At 46.2% G+C, this 23895-nt stretch overlaps 1 protein-coding gene across 2 annotated transcripts in view; it reads right to left on the bottom strand.

Moving 5' to 3' along the window:
* Positions 1–23895, bottom strand: part of LOC119378856 (junctophilin-1) — an 89640-nt gene that overhangs the window by 29435 nt on the left and 36310 nt on the right. For both annotated transcript variants that reach the window (XM_037647902.2, XM_037647901.2), the window contains exon 2: positions 2271–2569. In XM_037647902.2, the coding sequence (XP_037503830.1) occupies positions 2271–2569 (299 nt within the window). The remainder of the gene's footprint in view (positions 1–2270; positions 2570–23895) is intronic.

Below are 23895 nucleotides of genomic sequence, written 5' to 3' on the forward strand. Positions count from 1 at the left end.
TTCACTTTCGTGTTATGACCGATTCCCATGAAAGAGGGCTCAACCTTTTCACGCATCGTGGATCTCGCCTTAAGAGAAAAATCGTCACATACCGCTAATGTTCTCGTGGCGGCGTAAACATTATTTGAGCAGCTATGTGCATGTGCTGCTGTCACATACCACACACCCAGCCGGCACTTGGCTCCTAAAGAAATTTTCATAGAGGTTTACTTCTTTGTAAGTAGTGCATTCCCAAGGCCAGCATCTCAGTTAACATGGAGTTCGCTATCGTAATTACCCGGCACCCACTCTTGCAATTCAAATGGCTGATGTCCCACTTTTCGGATGCTGCGCTGCACTTCTGAAGGAGCTTTTTGTTGTCCCATGCCAGCGATCTACACAAAGCTGAAACGAAGAAAGCGGGACAGGCGCCAAGCAAGGCGTATGTTTCATTTTTTTCTCGTCATCCTTTCCAACCTGACTAGGTTAAGTGAGACTCTCGTCTTCACCAAGCTTAAGTGTAGAGTGGCATATTCAAAATGGGGACAGGGGGAGCTGTGGCTGCGATGCTTCAGAACCTAGGCATTGATTTCAAGTGCCATTCTCATCCCCGTCCTCCTGCGCACCCCCCCCCCCCCGCCCCTTCTTTCTAGAAGATCAGGTGATGTCGTCGACTCATCCCGCCACTAGGAGGCGTGTGTTCAAGAATCTTGTTATTCTAGCCAAATATGCGGAAGGTGCACGCGCAACATTTTTGTGTCATGTCGGAGAACTTCATTCACAAATCGTTTTCTCTGTAAACGTTTTTTGCGTTATCCAACCGCTTTTACGGAACACTCAAGCGTGCGAAATGTTCTAGGGTTACAGGTCCAGACAGAGCCCATAAGCGCACGTACAAGCACAGCTCTTCAAATGCATGCCTCCAAGCACGAGCTTGAGCATTTCCTACCTGGAAATAGGAAGCAAAACTAATCATTGACACCGAATTAGAGTTGTGAAGTTCGCTTTCTCGTGCCTTCAACAAATAGAACATTGATTTTCCTTTTCGTACCAAAGTTAATAGGATATGTCAAGAAACACTGAAGTCAAGAACATGAGATCTTCTAATTCCTGCTGCAAGGCTACTTAGCGGAAAAAGCAAATTAGGACGTATAAGTCACAGCGCCATTTAGTTGTCTGTAACTCTATGCCCCCAATCCCCTTCCGTGACCAGTCTGGGAAATCCGGTCACTTTACTCCAAGATGATATGTGCAAATTTGTATCAATCAATCAATCAATCAATCAATCAATCAATCAATCAATCAATCAATCAATCAATCAATCTTATTATATTTGCGCCTTGAAAAGGCGACCACCTATGTTATCTACGAACGCTTCCGGCAATCTTAGCTTTGTTGAACGTTTGATGGTTTTGTTAAGGTAACTATTTCGGTTGATAATTCAGCGCCTAAATGCGTCGCGGAATCATAGAACCGAGATGGCCTGGTTAACCTCTATGCCTTTCACCTTTTGTTTTCTCTCTTTCATAAAACCAAATACTTTTACCCTGAACTCTGCTGTAGCGATTCTTTCTTATAAACGCGGGAATGTGTTGTGAAAACGGTGCTCATGTGCCGGTTTTTTTAGGGCAAGCTTCGAAACGCTATGATAATTACTGCCGGTGGCTCTACAACTTGGGAAATGTTGCCGGCTACGTGTGCTTGCAAAGTTTTCGATTGGCCATTGTCTAAGCTATTTATCACTAAAACATTCTAGAGTCATAAGAAAAGCACTAGTAACAGCTTGTAAAGGCCCTGAGTCACCGATGTTGTGTCTCACGTATACAGTGAAGATTGAGGGCTGGCCAGTGCCCGCGCTCCCACTGGTCGCCATCGCCAGCTGTGAACTAACCTAGACTTTTGTCGACATCATAGGCCGAATTCACAAAGCTTTTCGTTCGCAAATTCTCGTATCTACTGGCTGACCGCCCTCGGTAACGAATATGTCTAGCACCATGATTGCCTGAAGTTCTATTTTACGAAAAGGTCTAGGCGTAATATCCTTTCAAGAATGCGGGTCTTGAGCTGTTCTCGTGCCTAGAGAATGTTTCGTACTACCAGCGTTCGATTACAGTCGTTCACCTCTTGAGTTTCGTGACCACTGATCAGGCAGTCAATGCATTCAACGCTTTTATTTCTAGCAATTGACGTGCTAAGTGGATGAACCTTCTGATCCGCTGGGGACATTACTAGCGTGCCTGTGTAGCACAGCCCCATTTTCGCAAAGTGAGGAATGGGGCCGAGACACGCACCTGGAGGATGGACTTTTTGAAGTTGGACGACTTCTCGACCAGCGAGCGACGACGCTGCGGAGGCTCGTCGCTTCGCGCCTTGAGCACGAAGCCGCCGCGGCAGTCGTCGATCTTGCGGTCCCTCTCGGAGGCCGGGTCCACGGGGTGGCTGCTGCTGTCCAGCGACGTCTGCGAGGTGCGAACCTCGACTTTGCCACCGGAGCCCGGATTCCGGTTGTGCGCCGCCAGTCCGAAGGGGGCGCTCGACCGGACGCCGTAGCCATGCCGCGTGCCGCGCAGCCACTGGCCCTGGTAGGTGCCTGCGTGCACCGAATATAAAGGGAACACGCGTGAACCGAGTGCCAACCAGCCGAGTCGCCGGCTCGGCCGCGTCGTCACGCCTTTCTGCCTCTCGCCTCTGCGCTACCTCACGGATCTCGTATTTATGGTTCACTCACTGCAACACCATGAGAAGGGAACATTTATTGAAGACAAAAAAAAAATCGCCAAGCAGAGCATGGATAAATCGCTGCGAACCAATGGCCGATTTTGCTAATCTTTTTCTACGTAAAATACGATTGCTATCGGTCGCACGCCTTCACTAGTGATACGCCCAGCCTCAGGATTAAGATATATATATATATATATATATATATATATATATATATATATATATATATATATATATATATATATATATATATATATATATATATATATATATCTTGACAGAATATCTAGCATAAGTTATTTTTGTGAATGTTAGTACGCATATTATAATTATTCGATCGCACTTAACGACTGAAGTAACACACACACACACACACACACACACACACACACACACACACACACACACACACATACACACACGTAGTACATACACCAAGTATAGAATATTGCAGCTCGTGATTTCAATATATTCTTCCAGCGCAGCAGTGCTGCCTTTAGTAAGCTGTCTCAGAGCAACACATACGCGAAATGCAAACGTCTTTCCAACATTTGTCGCTGTTTTGTTCCTATTGTGTCGCTTTTTTGCGGAATAACACATAAATGACTTTTTTATATCGAAAAGAAAGGGGGGAAGTGAGAAATGTGTGCAGTCGGGGTGTAATTTCATGAATTTAGCAAGCGAATATATGCGAATGGCGGAACGAGTACAAGTTACAGTAGGCAATAGAGGTCGGTGACGAATTCGACCATATTGGTAACTTCGCCTTTTCTGTCCCCATGGATGAGAGACGACTACGTCAGTTGACTGACGTCTTTCGTCCAAGAAACATTTCGTGTTAAGTACGCAACGAAGAAAATTGTTGCATTTATTGTCTGAAAATTAAACGAACTCTCGGATATAGCTGCGTCTGTCGTAACATATAACGTTCCTGTCGAATGCATTTATTGCTAACTCACGGTGAAGACAAATGCAAACACTTTTTCGTATCATGGAACGTCTATGCTGCCTGGTCAGTCAAAATTGAACTTGACAAAGTCAAACTTGATTTCGTACCCTTACATGCAAGTTTTATTTATATTACACGCAAGATGTCATTTTATTTACGCGCAAGATGTATTTACATAGTGTGCTTTCATTATCGCCACAAGTGATCAAGATACAATAGCTGTAAGTGCTGACCACAGTATGAAATTAATATTTCTTTAAGGCTGAATATTATTCAAAGAGTGTTCTACAGTCATCCATGCCACCAGGAGAAAGGAGAGTCCACCTTTGCTTTTTATTTATATACTGTGAACACCACCAGAAAAACAATCCCCTGATTTCTCCATCCACATGTTTAATGCATTCATAGGATCTTAAGGTAAAATAAATCGATAAAGTATACATATAGATTTATGAATTTATGCGATAATGCTATTAGGCAATTTTTCGGAGTACCTCTACAATATTGCAATTTTTTTTATAAAGCAACGTTAAAATGCTTGATTATAGCCCTCAACGTATTGCAACCGCACGGTGGGTTATTAGGCAAGCCGAATCGTGCACTGCTTTCGACCACCAGTATTTTTTTAAGCGCAGCTAAAGCACTGTACACGAGCCCCCTTGCATTCCGCCCCCATTGGAAATCAATAATGCCATCAAGCCATAGACCTCGTACACAGCAGCGCAATGTCACACGCCGGCTATAAAACAGCGTAAAGAGACACGTGTCCGAAAACGCATGAAAAAAAGTGGGCTACCTCTGTATCATTCTTTCGTTTCCCGTCACCATAATGAATACAAGAAGAATCGCCTGACGACTAACAGATACAAACAGACTTACGAAAGAAATTGTGCCCTAGGCGAAGCTCCATTTTATCGGAGCGACCGAATTGTATCAGTCGGTCAGAAAGCCGACAGACGAAGACGCCAGTGGGACACTCGCCTAGGACCCGCTGGGCAGAACACCAGAATAGAGACCCTGGCTCAGGCCCCTGCGTACACTGCGTATACGGAGCGCCGGCCTCGTTTTCAACCGCTTTATCAATATCACCTGCGGGGCGGCTGGCCGGCCCGTGATACGAAGGAAACGGGAGAAAGGAGGAGCAGAGCGCCGAGGACGGCTTGCGGACTCCGTGGAGCCGACGACGGCGGGGGCCCCTCGCGCACAGGGAGAGGAGCGCAGAGCCGTTACCATGTATAGAACTCCTCCCCCCCCCCTCCACCCCGCGCCTTCGTCCGCTTTTCTTCGTTTACGTTTGAATACCTGCGACGTCGCCCTATGGCCGACAGCTATATAGTCACGCCATATTCACTGTCCATTGCAAAGCGCGATGTGTTGCGTTATGTTGAGCTCAATTCGATCGCGCCGCTCATTGCGGCGAGAGAGTCGGAGTATTGTGGCATTCGCGTGTTTCTGACCAACGTGAGCGAAGGAGAAGAGCTAGTCAAATGCGATGGAAAGGGGGACACGAGTTCTTTTGCAGGAATCTTCGCCTCAAGGAGTGGCGACAACCGAAAAACTCTGTATATCGTCGTTGGGGAGACGATGACAACACGACGGCAGCCCCGAGCACGCGACTTTCCCGAGTCCATTCTTCCGTGGCTACTTTCCATAATGTTCCCTTGGATAGGTCACTTTACTCCGTTTTTTCTTTTGCCTTTTTATTATGCCCGTTGGATTTCTAACGGTTGTATTTTGGCGGAGGTCGAGCGAACGCCCGAGAAAGCACGGCGACCGCAGACCACAAGGCTGTGCCGTGACCGGGAGGCCGAGAGGAGTGGTGTGTGTACGCAGGGGGTAGAGCGGGGGAAGGGAGGGGGGGGGGGTGTTGTCGCCGATGTGGAGCAGTCGAGGCAAGGGCCAGTGGCTCCCGCGTGACGCCCAGCCAAGTGAGCTATCGATTCGCCTCCCAGAGAGAGCGGCAGACGCCGGCCGGCTGAATGGTGTGAGCGGAACCACGCCGCCAGAAAGCGCTGCCCCATTTCCGCGTATACGCGCCGGGTCGACACAAGAACGACACGTTCGCGAGCCGCGGCACGACGTCCCGGTCATGTCGTTTACGCCGCGAGGTCAAGAAAAACGGACTTAAACAGACTCAAAAAAAAAAAAAAAGAAAGAAACACTGAGTTTCATGTTCTATGTGACCATTCCGTTGCACTTTCTCCTCTCAGAGAGAATAAATTTCGATCGCGTGCATAACTACGCGCACCACATAGCATATTTCGCCGACAAATTGTTCCTCGCTCTACGAATACCGCTTACCATTTGATGACAGCCCCCAAGGCTAAGGAAACGACGCAGGGATTTAAATGCGGTTTTAACTGCAAGGGCCGGGACAATCGATTTCATGATTTTTTTTTTTTTGTCTCAACTAGAACGAAATGAAAGTGCAGCACTTAACACAACGACCTCTAGCGCTTGCCTAGATCGTGTAAATGATCGCCGCAGTGGCGCCTTCTGCTGGAGGTCGCTGGGTCAAGACAATTTGTGTCAGAGCGCGTGAGGCTCGAGTGCCGGGCAACCATTAGCCGCAGTGTTCGGTGTGCAGAGAAGACGGCTGATTCAATCAAAGTCATAGGTCGAGAGACGAGATAAGCCAAACCGGCATTGCTTTTCAGAGTGAATATTGCTGAGGCTCGCCTGTCAGAAATCGGAGTCGCTACACGAAGAAGCTGCGAAAGCCAATAGCACGAGGAGTGACGGTCAATCTCCATGTGGCGAAGCGTGTAATAATGCACTTTTGTAATGAAAAGTGGCTACATCACTGCTAAAGAGGACGAAACACAAAATGGATACAGTGGTTTGCTGGTGTGGGGATCACGTTTGTGTTCCGTCCTGCTTAGCGTAGTAAACAAGTTATTTAATATCAGTAACCAACTGGCCCTGATTACGCCCGCCACGGTGGTCTAGTGGTTATGGCGCTCGACTGCTAACCCGAAGATAGCGGGATCGAATCCCGGCCGCGGCGGCCGCATTTTCAATGGAGGCGAAAATGCTGGAGACCCGTGTACTTGGATTTAGGCGCATGCTAAAGAACCCCAGGTGGTCGAAATTTCCGGAGCCCTCCCCCACGGCGTCCCTCATAATCATATCGTGGTTTTGGGACGTTAAACCCCACAAATTATTATTATAATAGCCCTGATTACAGTGATAGTAATACTTCCCTTATCACGAAGCATTTCGGGCACGATAGTTGGTTTTTAATAATTTCTGCAGCCAGCCAGCCATGACGGTGAACATAATAGTGAAACCAGGCAAAAAACGACGAATAGCTCTTATACGAACAAAAAATGGACATAGTAATTCATGGGGAAATATGCGACGTGTAAACAGACACACGCGCAGCCATGATCGGCCAGATCTACCAGGCGAACCCCGCCTGTAAAAACATTATTATCACTACCATCACCTTAGTTTATGGTATTCGGCATCTGCAGAGACCGAAGTCAGATAACGTGAGCGCATTGCTTAGCGCACTGCTCCCATACTCCATAAAAACGCGCTAGGGACTGATAAAAATCGACAACAAACAATTATTGTTGTTTCCTTAATAAGTTTAGTTTTGCTGAAATTGAGGCTCCGCACCGACTACACCGGCCAGTCACGTGAGTGAGTACAACTATATTACATTGAGCTTCCTCTCTTCTCTCGGGGCTGGTAATATAGGCAGTTGCAACTTATATAGCCCTGAAACGTATCTGCTATGACAGATATAACGGTATATTAATCACACACACCGAGAACTACGTGGAATGCGTAGGAAGCACTTGGCTAAAATACAAAGTCTTCAATGTTACGCTAACAGTAATATTTGTGAGAACGCAATGGTAGCTACACAGTAGCTGCTGCGCGGGCGGTGCACGGGCGCCACAACAGTGGCGAAAAATCAGTCATTAGCAGGCCCGTGGCCAGGAATTTTTTGCGAGGGAAGACCCAATAGCTGAAGGCCTTGACTATTTGAGAAAAACACCTATTTGCATTATTTATTTTCGGTAAAACACTCCCCTCGTCAAAATTTCGGGTGGGGGGCCTAGGGTGAGGGGGGGGGCGGGGGGGGGGGCTGGCTACGGGCCTGGTCATTAGACACACATTTAACTGAAAACTCCTCAACTGGTTTCTTGATATCGTGCGATAGCGATTGTGGTGTACACTAACAATTGAAGCTTTTAGGTCGGGGAGGGGGAACTTGAGGTAAGCGCAATCGAATCTGAAGACGACTTCACTCTCTGCGATTCCCTTGGATAGCTTCTGTTCTGGCACTCTCGTTCAGATAATTTCGCATTCAGGGTCACGAATTTCGATACAAGTTCAATCTCCAATTGCAACATGGCTTACGGAATTGCGGCATATTGTTGTCAAGCTCGGCGAAACTGATAACGTCTGAGCAGTTGTTACAAACGAAATGTTTTGCGATGACGGCCTCCGGGGTCGTGTTCGCAATATCTTTTGTCTAATGTTCTTTACCATTGGCCTGCCGCCTTTGCTAATAATGAGTCTTGCCTCAGCATTGGCTGAAATTTCGACCCACAAATAATTGTAGCGTGAGAGGTTTTTGAGAAGCCCCTAGCCTGCATTACGATTCTCTATTTTTTATGCCATTTTTATAGATTACGTTCTCACGTAATTCAAGAACACCCTCCTCTTTCACACATTTTTTTATTATCGCTTTTCTCTATTTCTCTCTCTCTCTCTCTCTCTCTCTCTCTCTCTCTCTCTCTCTCTACTATTTATATACTTTTTTTTTCAACGGAGTCAATGCTCAGAAACCCCTACTGTTAGAAGGGGGACAAATCAAATCTCACTTCTTCAGATGTACGCTCACCGGAAGCACCGCGGCGATTGCATTAGGCACGGCGCCACATCTATCGCGAGCGTGGGGACAGCTATAGTACGGCACGTTCGCGGCGTCGGCCAGGCCTTCAGCGTTCGCGGTACAGCAGTGCATGGGGGCTCGAGACCCGAGTGACGACAAGGCTCTCGGCGGCGGGTACCGGCTGCGTAGTGCGCACAGGACGAAGGCTGGCCCAGCCCGTGCCGTCGTGGTGGGGCCTAAATTTAGACGTCGGTTTATTCTTCTCATGAGAAAAGCGGACGCCTGAGCTGCTTTGTTCGGGGAAAGGTTCAAAAGACCACGGGCTAGGCAGGCTTCATCGCCCCAAAGAAACCCTGCAAGTAGGAAGACATATCATAAATTAGCCGCTGCTACCTCGCCGTCTAGCTTGCGTGACAAACTCGCGCCGTTATCCGTGAAACGCGGGCGACAGCGCTTGTTGTCTTGGTCGGGTGTCACTTCGTCGCTCGCACGCGTCGCTCGCAATTAGGTACAGCTGACGAAGAGACTTGACGCACAAACAACCAGCAATTTGATTTCTTTTTTCAAGTACAGAATGGCCTACCCGTCGGCGCCATATGGCGTTTCACGGCAGCACGTCAAGGCCACCTAAGCAGCGATAACATTCGGAGCTTAAGGCAGTATGCCACTGCGTCTTCGAAAAAAGAAAAAAAAAACACGGGTCGATGCCGATCAGTCGCCTCTACAGTGATGAACACGCTTCCTTCTCACAAATAAGAGTGGCGGTATTGCTTTATCTGTGCCACCATTAACTTTTTTCGTGAGCACAAGGCACAGGGACTTCAATGGTCTGCAGAACATTCTAACGTGGTAAATCGGCGGCGTTCGTGGCTACGCTTGTTTGTTAAATGTATGGAACTTTTCTTCTAACCACAGCGAACCCGAAGCAATGACTTTATACGGCTTTGCTACTGTGTTAATCGTGTAGAAATATCCCAGAACTGACCCACTCAATAATAGTTTGCGCTATAGTTATCTCCGTTTGAAGGCCCAAGCGGCTATGAACGTCGTCGTGGTAGAGGAACCCAGGATTGGATGCGTTCAGTGTGTTCCGAGATCGTATGCCCGTCGCTACGACTATAATAATTTAGCGCTAAATGGAAATTAGATTACGATGCCTGTTAAAGAACATCACTGCGATAATTTCTAAGAGGATGCCATAATGCAGGTATCTGCATAGGAAAGGAACTAAAGACTAGCAGAGACAGAGCACTGTCTGGAAATTATTTTATTAATTTTTTTTATTCCTCGATGTTACTACTGTGAGTATATCTCATATGTTATCAAGGGCGAAACTTTGTTTGCGCTGAGACCATAGCTTTGGCGCTGCTGTCATTACCCTGAAGTGGAAGGAGCATACGAGAAGAACGGGTTCGATGGAAACAAGACTGTAGATATGAGGACGCGGAGGAGATGGGACGTACAAGAAGGAGGGCTTGTGTACGGCACAGCGCTGATAGATGGTATGCGTCAGCGATGACGTCATCCCCACCCCGGCGGATGCGCCCAACTGCGCGCAGTCGCGGCTGAAGGATGCGTCTCAGTAGTGGGTGTTACTACGGCGTTCTGGGCTGCTGGCGCATTGTAACACTGCAGACGTGTCTTCAGGCGTAGCGGCCCGTCGATCAGCAAAACACACACACAAAAAAAAACAGTACATGAAGCTGCCAAAGAGACCATGGGTCAAATTTACAAAGCTCTTCATTTGTAAATGGTATTTGTCGTTGGAAGGCATATACTTCGCAAATATAATGTCCGACATCAGTACTGGTTGAAGTTTTCTTTACGAACAAGAAAAACTTTACGCTTGACCTTTTTTGTGTGTGTGTGTGTGAATACAGGACAATAATCTCCATTCCAAGAAAGTCTGAAAAACGACAAACTTCGCTTTCTTATCCACAATCGGTTTAAGTCATTCTGGAGGACAACTTTTGGTTCACGTTTTCTTCTCTCTCTGATTGCCCTGCGACAACGTCGTTGCGTGTATGCAATAACCGGGTCCCAATTCGCAAATCATTTCGTTCGACTGTTCTGTACGTTATTGGCCGAGTGCATTCGCCTATAATATGCTCAGTGACGGAATTGGCCTAGATTTTCTTGCCAACATCTCCAGCGTTTTCGTGAATACAACCCTCACCCTTCGAAGGCCGAAGTCGCAAAGCTTTTCTTCATTCGGAAGAGTTCCTTACTATTGGCTGGACTTCGCTGACAATATATCTCCGGTATTTGCTGATATTTTCTCTTACGAACCAATCTATCGTAAGATCTAATGCTGAATACGGGCCCTGCTCTTTCTCCTACAAATTTATGTGAAACATAAACAAAGCTACAAATTTAATTGCACCACTTGTACAAGAGCCAAGGAAAAGCCGGTACCGTATTTGTGCGTCAGAATATTCTTCTATTATGTCAATAAAACTATTTTTTGAGAAGATATATATTTGGGAACACAACGCTGTTTTATTCAAGTTGGCTTAGTTTCCCTTGTAGGTAGAGTGTGAGTGCCCTGAATATCGCAATGTTTACGTACTTTATCTGTTGACGCGAATAGTCGGTAAAGAAGAGGGCTTTATTTTTTTCAGCTGAAGTTTGAATTTTAGCAAGCGCAAACAGAAAAAACTGCGCTTTCTTAACTTTTTTTTTTATATAATGACAATACGGGTGTGGTTTTTCCGATACTGCTGTGCTTTATGTATAGTAAGAATCTAATCACAATAGATATCCAAAACAGGCGACGCTTCATTTATGACATAAAATAACTTCCAAGAAATGTAGTATATTGGTATACCACTGGCATAGCCGTAGGGGGAGGGGGGTTCAAACCCCCTACCCCCGAGATTTTTCAATTTTGCATGTGTATATATGCACTCACACATACAAACGCACGCACAAACATACATAAAGTATGATTGAAGCCTCCCCTCCCCCCACCCCACCCCCAGAAAAAAATCTCTGGCTACGCTACTGGGCTATACGGTAACGCAGTTCCTAATGCGGCAGCATTACTGCAAGAATGCCCCGTTGCCAGTCAGTGGTTTTAATGACACATGGTACAACGCGAACTCTCCCGAGCAATGCAATCTACGCTGTATATATTCAGAGGCCGGGCTGAATGTCTGAACTGTAGTCGCTCTAAAATATTCACTAACGACGGAAGCCGTCGTGAGCGAAATTGCATCGAGTTGCACACCTGTGGCTATGAGCCTTGCTAACTGACATACCGTAGCGCTAAAGCACACGCACAAAAGAAAAGCAGAGAAGACGGGACAGGCTTCATTTTTGTTTTCACAGTGTCACGACCCTCTTGCGTCCCGCACCTCCCACAACCCTATGCTTCATTCGCCCGGTTTTCTAAAGCATTCTCTTGAAGTCCCTACATGACCGTCTTTCTCACCCGGCAAGAGCAGCGCGTACCAAACGTCTACAACCTGCCTTTATAGAGGGTGTTTCAAGAAATGTGTCCGAAATTCTGTAAAAATAAGATAAATGCGATATTTGCGTGCTGCCTGCATAATTACTCTTTTTATAACGGCAAGCATCTTAACATGTCTAAAAACATAATTTACGATAATAATGAAAAAAATTAAAAACTAACTTTATTATTATTCGAGACAGGCGGTCGGGTAGAATGGGAGAATTGAAGTCGTCCACGCGAGCCCACTGCCGCTTTAAGATTTCGAATAAGCGGGCTCTAGTAATTGTTGTTTAGTAATAAAATTCGACCAAATTCATCGGCGAAACCGAAACGGAAGCGCCAACTGAGCGGTATATACGCAGTCCAGCGAACATTGCCAAGAGGTCGGTGTGAACTGCCACACAGAAAGCAGCGCCAAGCGGATCCACAAGCATTCAGCACGAGATGACAAAAGGGTTGCGACCGTTTGAAAAGATCACCGCCGTGACAACAAGGAAGCCCCAGAGTCACTTCATCCTCCAGAGCCTGAAACCCGAGAAGTGCGCGTCGAAGCTGATCTCTTCCAAACACATTCCCTTGGAGCAAAAAAGGGCATCTGAGACCGTTCACATGTGTGCGTCGTCCAGGCGTTGCACGGTGTGTGTTCTTCTCTATTTATTGCGGAAAAATATGCGCCACAGGGTTGAATTATCAGAGGATATGTTGGCTCTTTCTAGCTTTCTTATTCTTCACAACTTGCAAAGTGTAAACAGCGTGGTCGAGTCTTTACGTGCATCTTAGCAAGCACAACAGAACACACACACAAGGAAGAGACACGTCCGTGTCCCTTCCTTGTGTGTTTGTTGTGTTGCGCTTGCTAAGATGCACAAGTTCTACACCCACCAACTAGCCCAAATTTCTGCGTTGCAGGGTATTTACGAATGGTATGTCCAAAAACAGCATATTCATTTTCTCTCACATTGTAAGAAGGAGTAGACTGAGTTCAGAAAGAGCAAAATGCGTTCCAAAACACACCTACGCATTTAATATGCAATGTACTGTTTCATCCACAATGCAACGGCCCTGTTCGCACGCAGTGTTCGCCAATAACCATTGTGAATGCGAAGTTCTGAGCCTGAGCGGCGTCAGTAGGTCTCACGTGTAAAATATAAACAAGAAAAATCAGTGGTGGCTTCTTGTTTGCACACTAACTCTTAAAACAGTGTTAATTAACTCGTCATGATTGTTACCAATTCCAAGCAAACCTTCCTGCTGAGATATCGTGCTCTGCTTTAGATCATTTGAACCTGAGCGGGTAACATAGCAAGTTTAATTATTCTACAGTTGTTTCCCCGATATAAACTTCAATGCAGCACGTGTGTCTGATGTCCTCTATTGGAGATGTTGCCAAATGTGAGCCGCAAAAACGTTAGGCGATCTCAGTAGGCGTCTAACCATATAGTATAGCGTTGAGCTGGGCAGGAGCTGCGCACTGAAGTTTTTTAGAGATTTACGCTAGACCTTCAGCACTTCTCGAGGTCGCGAGTTCGACCCCGACTACGGCGACCTCATTTACACGAGGGTGAAGCGTGATAACACTGGCTCGTGCACTTGGATTCAGGTGCGCTTCGAAGAATCCCTGGTTGTCAGAATTAACCCGGAGTCCCCTGCAGTGGTGCGCCGCACAATCAGGTCGTCGCCGTTGCCGCGTGAAACCGCAGAACTTAATTTAAATATTTAATTTTTTAGCTTTTAAAGTTAAAGCTAAAAAGGATATGACGTCAGTCTGCTATGTTGGGCTTTTTTTTTTCCTTTAGCGCTTCTTTCACCGGAAAAAGTTTATATTAATTTAGAAAATTCTGAGAGGGAAACAGCGGGTGAAACAGGACTTCACGAAAGCTTAAGGCGTATTATACCAGAATAGTTTATCGCAGTCACGCTGTTAGTTCCGCTAATTCGCTTGTGCGAGCCGGAGGTCATCTCTTCTGATTAATGTTACTGACATAAGTGTGGAAGGAAAGGAGGAAAGTTTAGAGTGATCGAACTAACACACGCCCACAATATTACAAGGAATGCCACCAGCAGTAATCTAAATGGAAAGCTCTATAGCCCTATAAATTAAATTAGACCATACGGTATGGTTCTCGCGGGTTACTTAGAGCAGTACTAAGAGCGAAAACGGGAGCGAAACTGACACCAGAAAGCCTCGAGTACCTAAAAAGAGCTAAAGGTTTCGCTTTCAAAGAACCAAAATGGCTTTTATTCATTACGCCATCAACAAGAATACTGATCAGTATTACTTGGTTCGTTTCTGGGGTTTAATGCCCCAAAGTTACTCAGGCAATGAGAGACGCCGTAGTGAAGGGCTCCGGGTAAATTCGACCACCTGAGGACATCGCACAGTACACGGGCCTCTAGCATTTCGCCTCCACCGAAATGCGACTGCCGCGGCTGGGATCGAGCCCGGAACTTTGGGGTCAGCAGCCAAGCACCGCAAGCACTGTGCCACCGCGGCGGCATTCAGTCTAGTCGCATCGGCGTAAGTGAAAAGGAAAAGCTTAACCTAGAATTTACGCGCTGGTCTACGGCGTTCAGGCTTCAACCTTAGCGGCAACTATAGGGATTGATCAATACGAGGCTGCGTTTTGTGTGAGAGTACGATAGCTGTTTGTAGCTCTGAAATTCGGCAGCAAACACACCAAGGCCGCCCTTCGAGTTATATTGCAAAAAGTCATGACTCTGAACATGGACGTTATGAGAAACAAATTTTGTAACTACTTCGCGTTTTAAAAAAATGTTTTCGGTTAAGTAGCGACACTTCAGCTTCGTGGCTGAAGAATTTGCTTGGATGTCTGTGGGGGATGTTTCTTCGGTTTTATGCTCGGACCAAAAAGTGAAATGTACATTAGATTTCAGAGTGCATTTTAAACATTTGCTTCTATTTATGTTGCTTAAGAGAGCTTGTGGCTGGCTGAACTATCACTATAATGCGAAATTCGGAACGCTGAATCAGCGAAGCGCACTCGAGAAATAATTTTGGTGTTTTAAAAAATGTTGCAACTGTTAATACAAACACTAAGTACATTCAATGCAAAGGCAGAAAAGATTATCTAACAACATGGCTGAGCAATACTTATCGCGAAAGTCTAATGAGAGTAATTTTTGTAATGATGCAAAAAATGATTTAATTATTCAATATATGTAACATTCATATCGGTAATTAACTTGATGCTGAAAGTATTTTACATAAAAACAGCAGGTAATTATTTTTATATCAGTGTATATTGTAGTTAGTTCCAAAAAAGTCTTACTACAATAATTATTGTTTCAAGCGATGGAATAATCCTTGAAGTCGGCGTATGTCTCCTAAACAATGCTCAATGCTTCATCTTCGCTGCATCACTCTATGCGATGAACTGAAGACGCAGAACGAAGCAGTGTTCGGGTTCTTCGGCGATAAAGTAAACCCTGACCCGCATTGACGATGTTTTTAATATAGAACTATTCGTAACAATACGTGGTAGCAAACTGCCATATTCAAAATATTATCATAAAATATTTCCGGCCCCTGCCGAAAAATATGTACCGAACAGAAATTCTCGTAAACTAACTTTGTTTCTGAATTTATTCCGCCAAATCGTCTGAAATGTATCACTTCCAGTGTTTTAAATCTGGAACCTATAACAATTTCGAAAGTATTTACTAGTTTACAATTTTTCTTCTTACGTAATATTGTTTCATATTTTTCTGCCGCAATCCTTTATCAGGCTGTAGGCAGGAGTGGTAAGTACACTGAACACCACGTCACACCTGCCTTCCTTTGGCACAAGGGATTTTTATACCACGTACCAGCGTGGCGTTAGAAAAATATAACCGCAGTTACAGTTTTAGACACTGACATCGCTTCATTATGCTATACGGTTCATCATCATCTAAACGCGCAATTTATGGTCGGGTATAGCAACACAAGGTCGTGTGATCGTCAAGGGGGGGAATTCGCAAAACCTTTCATTCCTGATAACTTTATTTTTTTATAATAGGTTGGCCTATATCGTTATAGAGGATGTCACTTATTTTTTGTTATCTTGAATTTCAAAAATAACCCACAGCATGGTGCAAAAATCTACTTCCTGCTCCCGATAGACTACTCTCAGTGTCAGACATTTTCAAGAAAAATCTAAATATTATTTTATAACTCATGAAGTTTTGCTAATCAACCTTTAAACTAATTAGTTAACGGCATATGACGCAATTTACAAATTGTAGCCAGTGACTTATAAAATCACTACACCTTAGTGATCATGTATAACACGCCAGTTTCGAGATATGCGCTCCGAAAGTATGCGACCAGTTGCACTGACAGTAAGGTTCTTCTTTTTTTAGATTCAGTGCACTAGTCGGGATTTCTTTTTTTTTATGTATATGGAATAACTGTGCATGTTTAACGCAACTTTGACAGCACTTATCTCAAAACCGTTGCTAGATTAAAATTCGTTCGAAATGGATGTGCTTTAAGAATTCACTTGTTTCATTTTGTGCATTTCAATATATGTGTTAAAGTAATTAGTTATAAGGAGGACTTGTGAATCATTTTATTTGCTCAATTACGCAACTTGATTTTCATTGTAAGTGATTTTCACATCATCTAGTAATCCCGTTCATTGAGTAAATTTATGTTATTCATCACTGATGATTTTCAAGAATTCTGTTACCGTAAAGAAAAAAATGGCGAGGCTTGCACTAAGTCGCGCAAGGCTTACAACAGTGAAACTGGACGATTCCGAAGTCTAATCTAGTTGCTTCTATAGGTTGTTGCTAGGCTTTAGCTAGATTAGTTACGACACGGATGTCCAAACTCCTAAAGACCGAGCGTTCGCAGCTCTCATAGATCTACGGGCACGTCGTCATTGGCGTACGGCTTCCATCCGCTTCGGGCTCTTCTCGCAGCCCTTTCCGTTCCATATTATGGAAGCTTCGCACTAGTCGTGCCAAGCCTGAAGGAATAGCGCAGCTGGGTGGCCTTCTTTGTTTCTCATTATTCTTTTCTTTCTTTCGTCTCTTTCTTTCTCTTTCTATTTGTTTCTTGTATCTCTATTTTGTATCTGTTTCCTTCTATTTCTTCCTTTCGATTTCTTTCTCCTTTTCGCTCTTTTTATCTTTATTTCTCTTTCTTCGCTTTATTTACCTCTGCTTTTTTTTTCTCTCTCTTTCTTTTTCTTCATTTCTCTCTTGATCTTTCTATTTCTTTTCTACGTCTCTCTCTCTGCTTCTTTCTCTCTTTCTCTCTCTTTTTACGTCTTTATTCCCATTATTTCTCTCAATTTTTCTCTCTCTCTTTCTTTCTATACCTTTCTCTCTCTCTCTCTTAGTGAACCACCGGTGAGTAGTGGGATTTGCCCCATTTCTGTGGCACATACCCGTTGATGATGATAGTTTTCCGAGAGGCCGCACAAATAACGGCCAGTTTGAACAGCTTCGATGTTAAAAGAACGGATACACACACCATGTACAATGGTATACAATTAGCTGGCATTGCTCCGATGACCGATTCAAGCGCAAGGAATTCTTGTGAATATGGGCAGATATTAATTTTTCTCGTGCATTATTAATCGCACATTGTTTTCCCGAACCATAGAATAAAAATGGCACTCACGCGATTAAAAATTGGTTCGTGGGAAATATTTCAGTATAGTACGCTTCATAGCAGAAAGAGCTCTCATGCTTCAATCCTTGGAGAGAACACAATATTCAACGGTGGGTGCGTTTGACATGGATTCACCTAGCTTGCATTGATCGTCGAAAGCTTCTCGGAAGCTATAACAAAAATACAAAGCAATGATTAGTCATTTGGAAGAGCGCATCGCTTGCGTTAGTGATGGCAGATGGTAACATGCGATAAGCATGCCTGTCGTGGTTACTCCGTATGCAGGCGCAGTTACCCCTGCATACGAACTGCACTTTAGCATGGCACAATGCTTCTTTTAAGAAATTAAAAAAAAACAAAAAAACAGAAGAGAATCGATATCTTTAGAACAGCAGCGAGACACCGAAGAATTTGTCACTTATGAATTTCAACACAGTTCACTAAACGTGGAAATGTCTTCTGTTCTGTGATGATAATACAATGTCATCTGAATAATTACTAAAGACAATTTAGTTACTAAATCCCGCTAATTAGGCTACTTCATTTGCTGCCGCGACGTGTTCCAATTGCGATATTGAAGCTAATCAGTGCTGCGCCAAGGCGTGTGCGCTTAGAACGAATTATGTATCGTGCAATGACTGCACCGCAAGCCTCGAGGTCTTCGAAGAGCTTCTGAGAAAATACTGAGCGGAGTGCCAATGTACACACGCACACACATCGCTCGTGGAACAGAATATTCGGAGAAGCCCTAGCCGTTGGGAAGGTGCAAGGCGGCCTATATAGTAGCTTTCAGTCAGCACTTTCCGCACAGTAGCGTGCCTTAAAACAAAGAAACTCGAAAGCCACCAAAAGCTAGCGCAGAACAGAGATGCCTCGCACCACCTTCTTCCGCGAAGCAACCAGAAACAAAGCTGCTGACTGTGTAGTGGCACCCAAGATTTCCAAGTAAAACATTCCCGGCGGTCAGTCAATAGCCAAGCGGCGATGCGCTGTTTATAAAACGCATATTTATCTTGGCTCAGGCCAACAGAACTGCATAGCATAAAGAAAAGGACAGAATATTAGCAAGTCTGCGTGGGGGCCTCTTCGTTTGCCTCGATAACGGGAGAGCTTACACGTGGTGAGGAAATATGCTTTTCAGGGGCGCAAAATCCGCGAGTCAGGAACGTTTACGTTAAAGACTAGTCAACTCAGGAGACTGACACCAGGCGGCGTCGCTTACGCCGACGTACCTCCAGATCAGCACTTCAGAGTGAAGCACGCGCACGATTTCACAGGCAACGTCCGGTATAAGTCACTCTTATGATAATCGCATACCGGACTTGTAAATTACACTTATGGGCTACAGTCGGCTCTTCGAGCACTTCTCGGAGCACTCCGGATTCTCGGGCCTCTCATAGCGAGACGACGTAGCGTTTTAGCTGCGTCGCGTCGGTTAAGCTTTCCTAGGACAAGTCCTCATATAGGGAAGGTGAGTTGACAAAGAAAAAATAAAAAGGGAGGTAAATAAAAGCATAGGACGGTGATGTCGCAGTGAATGACCACACTCGCGCAGTCCGAGTCAAGTGTCGAACATGGAACACACATCCGGGGCAGACCACCGTGTTCATCCGTCGGCGATCGCTCTGAGGCGCGCCATGCAGGCACCTGATGGCTCGGACAGACGCGGGCTCGTGTTATGCCACGGGGGCACGCGTGATGTATCGCTCGGTTACCAAGTGAGCGGCCAAGAGAAGCTTTGAAAATAAGCGCGCAGAGATCGAGCCTCCTTCGCGCCCGGACGCTCGAAGGACCCGGGAACAAGCGGATGAGAGGAGGGTCGTCGAAAAGGAGAGCGCCGTCCTCGCTATGCGGCCTGCTTTGGCTCCCGTCCGGCGCCCGAAATAGCGGCCGCGGGTTGGGGCCCCGCAAGCCGGCGGCGGCGCGTGGGCCGCCGAGGGCGGCCTGCTTAGGCGCGCTCACCTTCGGCCGCCGAAATGCGCCTCCTTCCCAGGAGCCAACAAAGAATCCGCGCAGCCCACTTGGCAGCCCGCGATCCGCCGAGTGGAAAATTGGGAAGCGGGCCGCCACCCGGCGAGCGCGGATGACCCGCGAATGTCGCACCTCCTCCTTCCGGCCCGGATGGACATCGGGCACCACGTGGGCGCGGATGCGGCAAGTCCACTTTGAGGACACTTTCGCTTGCGTGTGACGACGAAGTGCCTTCCTATACACTGCTACCGAACGTTATGTTTCGTCACCCCCTCTCCAGCATACGCAGTCATTCTGCTAAGACGTCTGTTTTTCGTTTCTTCTTTTTTGACAGGGAGGGGGACGCCATACCATATCTAGCTTGTAGTGTGACTTCGCCGGCAGCTGTTAGGAATGTTGAAGGAGCAGCGGTGCTTCGATAGAAACAAGTGCCGCAAAAGCCACAGGTAGATGGTTCGCATGGCTGCACACAACTTTCCCTTATTACGTGCACCGCCAGTGGCCCGCGCTGCACCCGTCGCCTGGCTTACCTGTGGTGCGAGCACGAACGAGCCGATATGGCCCATGTGCTTTGGGAGTGCGAAGAAAGACCAGGAAGAAAGAAGACAACAGCGGGACCCTCTGAAGCGGGGCGCCTCGCTGAGCGATGGCAAGCCGCCCTCCTCAGCGAGGCCCCCGAAGAGTAGAAGTGGGCCGTCCAGCGGGCCAGGGCCATCGCCGGGGACCTCGGAAGATGTTCCTCGTGCGATGGACCCCTGGCAGCGTAGCCCCGGGCACCAGTAGAAGTAACCGCAGGACAAATAAAGTTTATTCAACTCAACCCCGAAACAAGTGAAAAGCAACCAAATCGATCACACCTTTACAGCAATTGAAGGATATGGCTGAGTGGGACAGGATAGTGTAGACAAAACACATGCGTAGCCCACCGTACGAAGTATTTTTGGAGCTATGTAAAGAAACCGAGACGGTTCGGAGCGTCAAGCTTGCTTCATTCAGCTGAACGATTACGAAAGAGAGAACGTGAGAGAAACTACTTCAGTAAAATAAGGCTTCTTGCTTACTGTGGGTGGAGCCCCTCGCCCGGAGGCATGGAATGTAGGCCACGGGTGCAGGAACACTTATAAGTATCCAGAATACGTCCGTATAAAAAAGCCTGAATGTGAAAACGTCATTGATGCTGTAGCCTTCGAACGCGTAAAGTAGATAGTTCGAATATTTAACAAAATACTTGCGAGGCATCCATTATCTGTCCTTATTTCCTACAATCATGAACATATTAAGACGCAAAATAGAGTTGTCTGAAGCCGTATCACACTCCCAACACGCTTGACCGAAAGCGCGAGAGAGGTGTAACGTGATTACCCCGTATTAATGAGAACTAACAGACAATAATGCCAAGGAAAGTATAGGGGGTGTTATTTCTAGTAATTAGAATATAAATGTGACGAAAGTAAAGTGGACGAAAAGATAACTTGCCGCCGGCAGGGACCGAACCTGCGACCTTTGCATTCGAAGGTCGCAGGTTCGGTCCCTGCCGGCGGCAAGTCATCTTTTCGTCCACTTTCTTCACATTTATATTATATTTACTAGAAATAACACTCCCTGTAATTTCCTTGGCATTATTGTCTGTTAGTTCTCATTAATATTTTGTCTAACAAATAAAAACGAGCCCTTAAAAGTCACCTTGTTTCCGTGATTACCCCGTGTATCGTTAGCCACTCGATTTCAGACAGCTCGATCGAAGCCATTGGGGCGTATTAGCGAAGGCGGCCGGCGATGACAAGCAGTATGTTTACGAAGTAAAAGCATTAAGAAACGGGGCCAGCATTTCAAGAAGATCTTACTTTAAAATTAATCGTAACCAAATATTTCAACCAATAATCACACTGCCCATATTATTAGCGAAGCTGACAGGCCAATAGCAAAGATCACTTAGCAGCAAAAACCTTCGTGGATACGGCCCCCGATACCTTAGTTATTTAGCCGGAAATGCTCCCCTCCATCTCCGCTAATAACGTGTACGAGGTGAGGGTAGCTTGTATATGCTCTTAGAAAACAATTTTATTTACGGCACAGCTAGGTTGTTGAAGTTTGCTTGCCGTTGGTGCAAAGGGCGAGGGCCGAATGCTTGCTACGGCCGTTTCGGCCCAGTTAATTACTTCCGCATAAATATGGTAGTCAGTTATCGATAGGAGTAACTTGCACGCCTCGTGGGAGGAAGCTGGCAGTATTGTCTTTGAAGGAGGGTTCCCCTCGTATTGCCAAAAAATGTGATTCTGGGCAGCCTTCATGCAGTTGCAATGTCGGAAGTTTGGTTCAGTTTCATCCGGGTAAATTTTGGATAGCCTACGAGGGCTGGCAAAAGAATCTGTTTGAACTTGTATCCAGATCACAGCATGTTTCCTTGTCCGGTCTGTATGTTGGTCGTGTATATATAAGTATACATTTTACGCTTCTTCCTATAATAAGCGGTAATATAGTTATATGTGGTGATCTCTTCCTGCGGGACCCACAGGAAGGGATTACCACACATGCTCTTACAGCAGTTCTAGCATACAAGAAGTCTTTGTGAACACCCTCCCTTCCCAAGGACTACATGAACAAAAATTTTCTTGGTAGGGCTGTTTGTCCTGTGGTCTGCCGCCTACGCTAATATATCCGACATTGCGATTGGCTGCCGTTGGTTCCAACGAGCAGTTCTGACTGGTGTACGAGATAGGAAAAGTTGGGCGAAGTTGACGAACGCTTATCCTATGTAAAACAGTGTTCTACCTATATCCTAGGTAAAACAGCGCATTTGCCTTACCGCTGTTTTATCAAGTATACGAGCTGACGTACGGTATATTTCTGCGCATACAGAGCCACTGTCTGAATTCACACAACTTTTTGTTTCTTAAGATATGTTTCCTATTGGTCGACCACCTTCGCGGCCAGCCAATATGAGTGTGCGTGTGTGGCGAAGGGGGGGGGGGGGGTGCGTGTGTGCGTGTGTGTGAATAACGATGAACAGCAGCTACGAACAAAAAACTTTTATAAGTCCTTCCCTACGTGTGCCTCTCTGCCAGTTGCCATCAACATAGCTTTTACGTGACAAGTTTTTTCAGCATGCTTTATACGTGCCGTGACTTTGCATTCAAAGTTTTAAAGAAAACATTAATGAGATGCAGAAAGAGAACCTATGTTGATGCAGGCTGTTCGCATTCCGTTGAACACTCGCACGTCACAGCGAAGAATCATGTTGAATGTCGGGGCCTTGAATTTTTTCTGTCGGCTAGTAACATTCACGGCCATGCTGGGAGCATGCTATGAAAACAAGCTGACAGCCGCACGCTCCCGCAGGCTCGTCGTTTTCGGAACGCCCAGCGCGTTTTCCAACTGGCGAGCATTTTCTCCGCCGAATTAGGACAGCAGCTGTCACATACAGTGTTTACGCAGGGCTGCAAAGCGCAGATACGCGACGTCAGCGGCGGTGTATAAACAAGCAGGAAAAGCGTAAGCCTCGCGTATCACAGTTTCGGCGACCGTGAATTCGAAATGGGAAAAGCCGCGGCGCGACACCGCTGCTCCGCTGCAGGTGGCGTGTGCGGTGAGCATATATACGGGAGTGGACGCGTGGCAGTCGAAAATGCTCGTAGGTCTCGTTTATTATAGAGAACGAGAGAGCGCCTCCAAATCCCGTCTTTTCAAATATTCACGCGCGCGTTCGCGAGACTCGCCGCGCAAACACCTCCCTGCCATGCGGTACACCTACCTGCCTGTCAATATATACGCGCGCAAGCCGGCCAACTGCACATGCAGCTTCAAGGTCAACGAGCAGCGCCAGGCGCAGGCATCGTATACAGCGACAGATAAATGGGAGGGATTACGCCTTCGGACGTGATATATGTATAAAGTGTGGCGACGCGTCTCGTTTCCCTGTTAACAGCTTTCGCTTTTAGTTATGATTACGTACAGGTATGCGCTGGATGTGTGTTCGTGCACACGAACTCGTTCTCAGCGCTAAAAGGTTTGCGCCGCGGAGTATGAGAAACGCAGAGAATGGTGAGAAATACGCAACCACGGGTGGGATACATAGCAGCTTGGTGCCTCGCCATTCGGCAGCGCCTGCGGTATTCACATGCAAACGTGAATTTCATTCTGAATATTCGGTGTCACGTCAAATGTTTTAATGGCCTACAATTTCACAGGCACCATAAAAGATAGGTCGGAACAGGGCCTGTTACGCCATAGAACATGGCGAAACGGGATTCATATTGAACTGCATGTTCCTTTGCCCTGATGTCGAGATGGCACTCACCATTTGTGCGTGGCGAGAAACGTGCACCATTGGGTGCTACGCGTTCACA

Source organism: Rhipicephalus sanguineus, chromosome 1 (assembly GCF_013339695.2).
Source record: "Rhipicephalus sanguineus isolate Rsan-2018 chromosome 1, BIME_Rsan_1.4, whole genome shotgun sequence".
Lineage (NCBI taxonomy): Eukaryota > Metazoa > Arthropoda > Arachnida > Ixodida > Ixodidae > Rhipicephalus > Rhipicephalus sanguineus.